Genomic DNA, 10,661 nt, shown 5'->3' with positions numbered 1-10,661 from the left:
TTGTCAAAACAGAGACCGTGCCCGCCCATTACGGGATTCTCATCAGTATGGTTTGGGTAACCCAGCCGCACCTTAACGCACGATCTTGTTGGGAACGGGCAAGGTTTACGGCTTGGGAGGGGGCGTTTGGTAGTTTTGCTGCCTATAAGAGGGTAAAAATCCCTTCTTTTTCCCCCACGCCTTCCTCTAGCTTCAGTCTTCCCATCTTCAAGCTCCAACGCCCAAAAACTCCAATCTTTCCAACCACTGCCACCCTCCCCAGCAATGGCCAGATCCAGTTCCAAGGGAAAGTGGGAGACCTCCATCACCGAGAAGGACATCAAGGAGCTCCGAAGCGCGGGCTATTTGTCCGCGAACATCGCGCACAGGCTCCCTAACAAAGATCAGGTTATCCCCACTCTGGAGGCTAGTGAGAGGCTCATGTTAATTCCTCATTTCCTCTGAGGGCTAGGGTTTCCTGTCCACCCCTTCGTCCAAGGCCTCATGCTCTATTATGGGCTAAATTTCCATGATCTAACCCCAAATTCCTTCCTCCACATATCAGCATTCACTGTCGTGTCTGAGGCTCTTCTCCGCGTCCCCCCCCACACTTCGGCCTATGGCTCAAGCTCTTCAATCTGAAGCCGAAGGTGGTCGATGGACAGCACGCAGACTACGGCTGGGCCATGGTGAGCAAGCTTCCCAATGCTGTCTAGCCCAAGGGGGCTTTCGTGGAGATGGTCAAGGTGTGGCAGCGGGAGTGATTCTACATCACCGAACCCCGCGACACCAACTGGGCGGCCATGCCTAATTTCAGATCCGGACCCCCCACGAGACTTACCTCATGGACCGCTAAGGGCCTTGATTGGGGGTCCCAACTGGAGGTGCGGATGCTGCAGAAACGCATCTCCAATGTGTTGGGTTCGAACACCGGTCTCACAAACGTGATTCAGGTGATGCTCTTCCGCCGCATCCTTCTCTGCCAACTCCGGGCCTCCCGCATGTGGGAGTTCAATCCGGAGGAGCCACGGACCTTGAAGCACTTCTTCGGTACCACGCACGAAGATATATGGAAACAGCTCTTCAAGGCCCAGAAATTTTGGCCGATGAAGACCGAAGACATTGGCCTCGACATTGAGAACCCGGCCTCGCCAGTAAGCATAATTCTTCCGAAGACCTATTTGGTCTATAAGTTAGATATAATGTATTGCCTTCCTTTCGTACAGGGCTCGACGGCAAAGGCGGAGCGGATCAACTGTCCGGCACCACTGCCTGAAGACCCAGCCACACCCCAGCTGATAGAGATGCTGGTCCCGGCGCCTTATCAGGCGCCGCAGAAGAAGGGTAAGAATAAGAAAGGCAAGGAGGCCAAGGGCGGCCCCCGCCACAAAGGCCCTTCGGACACGGTGTCCGGAGAGACCGAAGCCCTCTCTTCCCACGAGGGAGATGAGGAAGAAGAGGAGGAGATGGAAAGTGACTCCCCACATAAGGGGAGAAAAAAGAAGAGGGCAGCCTCTGAGGACCCGAAGGGGGAGGCTCCCAAGAGAGGGAAGGTGATCCTCTCGGACAGCTCGGACTCGGAGTCCGAACTAGTCCCCAAGAGACCTCCCAGGGTGAAGCCCCTGGCCGAATCGTAAGTATTCAGAAATCTACTTTTTATCTCTGGTCTTCCTTTTTCCATTACATAAGTTATTTTGTTCTTTGCCTTTCAGCCCTCCACGCGAGCTCCCGCAAACTCCGTTGTCGGAGGGGAACTCTGTGCCACCCGAAATGGCAGAGAGTGACATGCCGCCGCGAGCCCCCTCGCCTATCACCACGGAGGACATCGAAGTGTCATCCCGAAGGACCTCTCCAAGCCGAGGGGGGCGAGCGAGGCCATCAAGAAAGTGCCCGAGGTTAATACCTCGGTCGCCGAAGATCTAGGGGGATGGCCCCTATGACAACTGACGGCGGGGAGCCCCAACAATCCGGGGCCCAGCCGAACACCGTCCCGGAGACCAACATGGCTCCGTAACAGGCGAGTAGCCTCCTATGAAAGAGGTGTTGGGGATCGTAGCATAAATTCAAAAAAATTCCTACGTGTCACCAAGATCAATCTATGGAGAGACTAGCAACAAGAGAGAGGAGTGCATCTTCATACCCTTGAAGATCACAATGCGGAAGCGTTACAAGAACGCGGTTGGTGGAGTCGTACACGCAGCAATTCAGATCGCGGTCGATTCCAATCTAAGCGCCGAACAACGGCGCCTCCGCGTTCAACACACGTACAGCCCGGTGACGTCTCCCACGCCTTGATCCAGCAAGGAGAGAGGGAGAGGTTGGGGAAGACTCCGTCCAGCAGCAGCACAACGGCGTGGTGATGGTGGAGGAGCGCGGTACTCCAGCAGGGCTTCGCCAAGCACTACGAGAAACGAGGAGGGAGAGAGGTAGGGCTGGGCCAAGAGGGAGATCAAATCATGTGTTGGGCAGCCCCCAATACCTCAAGTATATATAGGGGAAGGGGAGGGGCTGCGCCCCCTCTAGGGTTCCCTCCCCAAGGGGGGGCGGCAGCCCTAGATCCCATCTAGGGTGGTGGCCAGAGGGGAGAGGGAGAGAGGGGGGCGCCCTAGGGTGGGCCTTAAGGCCCATCTGGACCTAGGGTTTGCCCTCTCCCACTCTCCCTGCGCCTTGGGCCTTGGTGGGGGGCGCGCCAGCCTACCTGGGGCTGGTCCCCTCCCACACTTGGCCCACGCAGCCTTCTGGGGCTGGTGGCCCCACCTGGTGGACCCCCGGGAAACTCCCGGTGGTCCCGGTATGTTACCGATAGCACCCGAAACTTTTCCGGTGACCAAAACGGGACTTACCATATATAAATCTTTACCTCTGGACCATTCCGGAACTCCTCGTGACGTCCGGGATCTCATCCAGGACTCCGAACAACATTCGGTAACCACATACATACTTTCCCTATAACCCTAGCGTCATCGAACCTTAAGTGTGTAGACCCTACGGGTTCGGGAACCATGTAGACATGACCGAGACAACTCTCCGGCCAATAACCAACAGCGGGATCTAGATATCCATGTTGGCTCCCACATGTTCCACGATGATCTCATCGGATGAACCACGATGTCAAGGATTCAATCAATCACGTATACAATTCCCTTTGTCTACCGGTATAGTACTTGCCCGAGATTCGATCGTCGGTATCCCGATACCATGTTCAATCTCGTTACCGGCAAGTCTCTTTACTCATTCCATAATACATCATCCCGTGATCAACTCCTTGGTCACATTGTGCACATTATGATGATGTCCTACCGAGTGGGCCCATAGATACCTCTCTGTTTACACGGAGTGACAAATCCCAGTCTCGATTCGTGCCAACCCAACAGACACTTTCGGAGATACCCGCAGTGCACCTTTATAGCCACCCAGTTACGTTGTGACGTTTGGTACACCCAAAGCATTCCTACGGTATCCGGGAGCTGCACAATCTCATGGTCTAAGGAAATGATACTTGACATTAGAAAAGCTTTAGCATACGAACTACACGATCTTGTGCTAGGCTTAGGATTGGGTCTTGTCCATCACATCATTCTCCTAATGATGTGATCCCATTATCAACGCATCCAATGTCCATGGACAGGAAACCATGACCATCTATTGATCAACGAGCTAGTCAACTAGAGGCTTACTAGGGACATGTTGTGGTCTATGTATTCACACATGTATTACGGTTTCCGGTTAATACAATTATAGCATGGACAATAGACAATTATCATGAACAAGGGAATACAATAATAACCATTTTATTATTGCCTCTAGGGCATATTTCCCACAGTCTCCCACTTGCACTAGAGTCAATAATCTAGTTCACATCACTATGTGATTGTAGTGAATCCAACACCTATGGGGTGTGTTCATATCTTGCTTGTGAGAGAGGTTTATCAGTCAATGGGTCTGAACCTTTCAGATCCATGTGTGCTTTACAAATCTCTATGTCATCTTGTATATGCAGCTACCACGGCTACTTGGGGCTATTCCAAATAACTGCTCTACTATACGAATCCGATTTACTCCTCAGAGTCATCCGGATTAGTGTCAAAGTTTGCATCGACGTAACCCTTTACGACGAACTATTTTACCACCTCCATAATCGAGAAAATTCCTTAGTCCACTAGTTACTAAGGATAAGTTCGACCACTGTCATGTGATCCATTCCTGGATCACTCCTGTACCCCTTGACTTACTCATGGCAAGGCGCACTTCAGGTGAGGTACACAACATAGCATACTATAGAGCCTACGTCTAAAGCATAGGGGACGACCTTCGTCCTTTCCCTCTTCTGCCGTGGTCAGGTCTTGAGTCTTACTCAATGCTCACACCTTGTAACACAGCCAAGAACTCCTTCTTTGCTGATCTATTTGAACTCCTTCAAAATCTTGTCACGGTATGTATTCATTTGAAAGTACTATTAAGCGTTTTTGATCTATCCTTATAGATCCCGATGCTCAATGTTCAAGTAGCTTAATCCAGATTTTCCATTGAAAAACAACCTTGCATGCTTTCCAGAAATTCTACATCATTTCTGATCAACAATATGTTAACAACATATACTCATCAAAAACTCTATAGTGCTCCCACTCACTTCTTTGGAAATACAAGTTTCTCATAAACTTTGTATAAACCCAAAATCTTTGATCATCTCATCAAAGCATACATTCCAACTCCGAGATGCTTACTCCAGTCCTTAGAAGGATTGCTAGAGCTTTGCATACTTGTCAGCATCTTTCAGGATTGACAAAACCCTCTGGTTGTATTACATACAACCTTTCCTCGAGAAAAACATCGAGGAAACAATGTTTTGACATCCTATCTGCAAGATTTCATAAATAATGCAGTAACTACTAACATAATTCCAACAGACTCTTAGCATCGCTACGAGTGAGAAAGTCTCACCGTAGTCAACTTCTTGAACTTGTCGGGAAACATCTTAATGACAAGTTGAGATTTCTTAATGGTGACACTTACCATCATTGTCTGTCTTCCTTTTTAAAATCCATCTGCACCCAACAGCCTTACGACCATCAAGTAGTTCTTTCAAAGTCTATACTTTGCTTTATACATGGATCCTCTCTCGGATTTTATGGCCTTGAGCCATTCGTCGGAATCCGGGCTCACCATCGCTTCTCCATAGCTCGTAGGTTCGTTGTTGTCCAGCAACATGACTTCCAAGACAGGATTACGTACCTCTCTGAAGCAGTACGCATCTTTGTCGACCTATGAGGTTTGGTAGTGACTTGATCCGAAGTTTCATGATCACTATCATGAGCTTCCACTTCAATTGGTGTAGGTACCACAGGAACAACTTCCTGTGCCCTACTACACACTAGTTGAAGTGACAGTTCAATAACCTCATTAAGTCTCCACCATCCTCCCACTCAATTCTTTCGAGAGAAACTTTTCCTCGAGAAAGGACCCGTTTCTAGAAACAATCACTTTTGCTTACGAATCTGAAATAGGAGGTATACCCAACTATTTTTGGGTATTCTATGAATATGCATTTATCCGCTTTGGGTTCGAGCTTATCAGCCTGAAACTTTTTCACGTAAGCATCGCAGCCCCAAACTTTTAAGAAACGACAGCTTAGGTTTCTCTAAACCTATAGTTCATACGGTGGCGTCTCAACAGAATTGTGTGGTGCCCTATTTAATGTGAATGTGGTTGTCTCTAATGCCTAACCCATAAACGATAGTGGTAATTCGATAAGAGACATCATTGTCTGCACTATATCTAATAGGGTGCAGTTATGATGTCCGGACACACCATCATACTATGGTGGTCCAGGCGGTATTAGTTGTGAAACAATTTCCACAATGTCTTAATTGTGTGCCAAACTCATAACTCAGATATTCATCTCTATGATCATATCATAGACATTTTATCATCTTCTCACGATGATCTTCAACTTCACTCTGAAATTACTTAAACCTTTCAATAATTCAGACTTGTGTTTCATCAAGTAAATATACTCGGCATCTACTCAAATCATCTATGAAGTAAGAACATAACGATATCCACTGCATGCCTCAGCACTTATTGGACTGCACACATCAAAATGTATTACTTCCAACAAGTTACTTTCTTGTTCCATCTTACTGAAAACGAGGCCTTTCAGTCATCTTGCCCATGTGGTATGATTTGCATGTCTCAAGTGATTCAAAATCAAGTGAGTCCAAACGATCCATCTGCATGGAGTTTCTTCATGCATATCTACCAATAGACATGGTTCGCATGTCTCAATCTTTTCAAAACGAGTGAGTCCAAAGATCCATCAACATGGAGCTTCTTCATGCGTTTTATACCAATATGACTCAAATGGCAGTGCCACAAGTATGTGGTACTATCGTTACTATCTTATATCTTTTGGCATGAACATGTGTATCACTACGATCGACATTCAATGAACCATTCATTTTAGGTGCAAGACCATTGAAGGTATTATTCAAATAAACAGAGTAACCATTATTCTCCTTAAATGAATAATCGTATTGCGATAAACATAATCCAATCATGTCTATGCTCAACGCAAACACCAAATAACAATTATTTAGGTTTAACACCAATCTCGATGGTAGAGGGAGCATGCGATGCTTGATCATATCAACCTTGGAAACACTTCCAACACATATCGTCATCTCACCTTTAGCTAGTCTCCGCAGCCTTTTATTTCGAATTACTAATGCTTAGCAACCGAACCGGTATTTATTACCCTGCTGCTACTAGGAGTACTAGCAAAGTACACAATAATATAATGTATATTCAAAATACTTCTGTCGACCTTGCCAGCCTTCTCATCTACCAAGTATCTAGGGTAGTTCCGCTTCAGTGACCGTTCCCCTCATTATAGAAGCACTTAGTCTCGGGTTTGGTTCAACCTTGGGTTTCTTCACCAGAGCAGCAACTGATTTGCCGTCTCATGAAGTATCCCTTCTTTCCCTTGCCCTTCTTGAAACTAGTGGTTTTACTAACCATCAACAATTGATGCTCCTACTTGATTTCTACTTTCACGGTGTCAAACATCGCGAATTGCTCAAGGATCATCATGTCTATCCCTGATATGTTATAGTTCATCACTAAGCTCTAATAGCTTGGTGGCAGTGACTATGGAGAACTATCACTATCTCATCTGGAAGATTAACTCCCACTCGATTCAAGCGATTGTAGTACTCAGACAATCTGAGCACATGCTCAACGATTGAGCTTTTCTCCCTTAGTTTGCAGGCTTAAGAAACTTGTCAGAGGTCTCATACCTCTTGACGTGGGCACTAGTCTGAAATCCCAATTTCAGTCTTTGGAACATCTCATATGTTCTGCGACGTTTCAAAAACGTCTTTGGTGCCACAATTCTAAACCGTTAGCATTACGCACTGAATTATCACGTAGTCATCAAAACGTGTATGTCAGATGTTTCCCAACATCTACAGACGACGCTCGAGGTTCAACACACTGAGCGGTGCATTAAGGACATAGCCCTTCTGTGCAGCAATGAGGACAATCCTCAGTTCACGGACCCAGTCCGCATAATTGCTACTGTCAACTCTCAACTAAATTTTCTCTAGGAACATATCTAAAACAATAGAACCAAAGCGTGAGCTACGACATAATTTGCAAAGACCTTTTGACTATGTTCATGATAATTAAGTTCATCTAATCAAATTATTCAATGAACTCCCACTTAGATAGACATCCCTCTAGTCATCTAAGTGATACATGATCCGAGTCAACTAGGCCGTGTCCGATCATCACGTGAGACGGACTAGTCATCATCGGTGAACATCTTCATGTTGATCATATCCACTATACGACTCATGTTCGACCTTTCGGTCTTCCGTGTTCCGAGGCCATGTCTGTACATGCTAGGCTCGTCAAGTTAACCTAAGTGTATTGCGTGTGTAAATCTGGCTTACACCCGTTGTATGCGAATGTTAGAACCTATCACACCCGATCATCACGTGGTGCTTCGGAACAACGGACCTTAGCAACGGTGCATAGTTAGGGGGAACACAATCCTTGATATTTTAATCAGGGGTCATCTTATTTATGCTACCGTCGTTCTAAGCAAATAAGATGTAAAAACACGACAAACATCACATGCAAATCATAAAGTGACATGATATGGCCAATATCATCTTGCGCCTTTGATCTCCATCTTCGAGGCGCGGCATGATCACCTTCGTCACCGGCATGACACCATGATCTCCATCATCATGATCTCCATCATTGTGTCTTCATGAAGTTGCCTCGTCAACTATTACTTCTACTACTATGGCTAATGGTTAGCAATAAAGTAAAGTAATTACATGACGTTTATGTTGACATGCAGGTCATAAATAAATTAAGACAACTCCTATGGCTCCTGCCGGTTGTCATACTCATCGATATGCAAGTCGTGATTCCTATTACAAGAACATGATCAATCTCATACATCACATATATCATTCATCACATCCTTTTGGTCATATCACATCACAAAGCAAACCCTGCAAAAACAAGTTAGACGTCCTCTAGTTGTTGTTGCATGTTTTACGTGGCTGCTATGGGTTTCTAGCAAGAACGTTTCTTACCTACGCAAAACCACAACGGTGGTATGCCAATTGCTAATTACCCTTCATAAGGACCATTTTCATCGAATCCGATCCGACTAAAGTGGGAGAGACAGACACCCGCCAGCCACCTTATGCATCAAGTGCATGTCAGTCGGTGGAACCAGTCTCACGTAAGTGTACGTGTAAGGTCGGTCCGGGCCGCTTCATCCCACTATGCCGCCGAATCAAGATAAGACTAGTAACAGTAAGCAAATTGAACAAATCATCGCCCACAACTACTTTGTGTTCTACTCGCGCATAGAATCTACGCATAGACCTAGCTCATGATGCCACTGTTGGGGATCGTAGCAGAAATTCAAAAAAATTCCTACGTGTCACCAAGATCAATCTATGGAGAGACTAGCAACGAGAGAGAGGAGTGCATCTTCATACCCTTGAATATCACAATGCGGAAGCGTTACAAGAACGTGGTTGGTGGAGTCGTACACGCAGCGATTCAGATCGCGGTCGATTCCGATCTAAGCGCCGAACAACGGAACCTCCGCGTTCAACACACGTACAGCCCGGTGACGTCTCCCACGCCTTGATCCAGCAAGGAGAGAGGGAGAGGTTGGGTAAGACTCCGTCCAGCAGCAGCACAACGGCGTGGTGATGGTGGAGGAGCGCGGTACTCCAGCAGGGCTTCGCCAAGCACTACGAGAGACGAGGAGGGGGAGAGGTAGGGCTGCGCCAAGACAGAGATCAAATCATGTGTTGGGGCAGCCCCCAATACCTCAAGTATATATAGGGGAAGGGGAGGGGCTGCGCCCCCTCTAGGTTCCCTCCCCAAGGGGGGGGCGGCAGCCCTAGATGCCATCTAGGGTGGCGGCCAGAGGGGAGAGGGAGAGAGGAGGGCGCCCTAGGGTGGGCCTTAAGGCCCATCTGGACCTAGGGTTTGCCCCCTCCCACTCTCCCTGCGCCTTGGGCCTTGGTGGGGGGCGCACCAGCCTACCTGGGGCTGGTCCCCTACCACACTTGGCCCACGCAGCCTTCTGGGGCTGGTGGCCCCACCTGGTGGACCCCAGGGACCCTCCCGGTGGTCCCGGTACGTTACTGATAGCACCTGAAACTTTTTCGGTGACCAAAACAGGACTTCCCATATATAAATCTTTACCTCCGGACCATTCCGGAACTCCTCGTGACGTCCGGGATCTCATCCGGGACTCCAAACAACATTCGGTAACCACGTACATACTTTCCCTATAACCCTAACGTCATCGAACCTTAAGTGTGTAGACCCTACGGGTTCGGGAACCATGTAGACATGACCGAGACAACTCTCCGGCCAATAAACAACAGCGGGATCTGGATACCCATGTTGGCTCCCACATGTTCCACGATGATCTCATCGGATGAACCACGATGTCAAGGATTCAATCAATCCCGTATACAATTCCCTTTGTCTACCGTAGTACTTGCTCGAGATTCGATCGTCGGTATCCCGATACCTTGTTTAATCTCGTTACCGGCAAGTCTCTTTACTTGTTCCGTAACACATCATCCCGTGATCAAATCCTTGGTCACATTGTGCACATTATGATGATGTCCTACCGAGTGGGCCCATAGATACCTCTCCGTTTATACGGAGTGACAAATCCCAGTCTCGATTCATGCCAACCCAACAGACACTTTCGGAGATACCCGCAGTGCACCTTTATAGCCACCCAGTTACGTTGTGACGTTTGGTACACCCAAAGCATTCCTACGGTATCCGGGAGCTGCATAATCTCATGTTCTAAGGAAATGATACTTGACATTAGAAAAGCTTTAGCATACGAACTACACGATCTTGTGCTAGGCTTAGGATTGGGTCTTCTCCATCACATCATTCTCCTAATGATGTGATCCCGTTATCAACGACATACAATGTCCATGGTCAGGAAACCATGACCATCTATTGATCAACGAGCTAGTCAACTAGAGGCTTACTAGGGACATGTTGTGGTCTATGTATTCACACATGTATTACGGTTTCCAGTTAATACAATTATAGCATGAACAATAGACAATTATCATGAACAAGGAAATACAATAATAACCATTTTATTATTG

At 47.2% G+C, this 10,661-nt stretch overlaps 1 protein-coding gene across 1 annotated transcript; it reads left to right on the top strand.

Annotated features, from left to right (window-relative positions):
- The first annotated feature begins 264 nt into the window (after positions 1 to 264).
- LOC147973865 (uncharacterized) lies at positions 265 to 1,616 on the top strand. Its single transcript, XM_087524813.1, has 3 exons — positions 265 to 387; positions 933 to 1,133; positions 1,206 to 1,616. The coding sequence occupies exons 1-3, from the start codon at positions 265 to 267 to the stop codon at positions 1,614 to 1,616; spliced, it is 735 nt and encodes a 244-aa protein (XP_087380939.1).
- The last annotated feature ends 9,045 nt before the right edge of the window (positions 1,617 to 10,661 follow it).

Source organism: Triticum urartu, chromosome 5A (genome assembly GCF_056163025.1).
Source record: "Triticum urartu cultivar PI428250 chromosome 5A, HENAU_Tu73, whole genome shotgun sequence".
NCBI classification, from domain to species: Eukaryota; Viridiplantae; Streptophyta; class Magnoliopsida; order Poales; family Poaceae; genus Triticum; species Triticum urartu.
Note: the sequence above shows the minus strand (reverse complement) of the source record. Positions and strands in the feature narration are given on the sequence as shown.

What these genes read in the sequence shown, in the direction of transcription:
- LOC147973865 (XM_087524813.1), top strand. Translation starts at nt 265, where the DNA reads ATGGCCAGATCCAGTTCCAAGGGAAAGTGGGAGACCTCCATCACCGAG. An exon ending in GGCTCCCTAACAAAGATCAG is followed by an intron (nt 388 to 932) that starts GTTATCCCCACT and finishes AACGTGATTCAG; the next exon opens with GTGATGCTCTTCCGCCGCAT. An exon ending in TTGAGAACCCGGCCTCGCCA is followed by an intron (nt 1,134 to 1,205) that starts GTAAGCATAATT and finishes CCTTTCGTACAG; the next exon opens with GGCTCGACGGCAAAGGCGGA.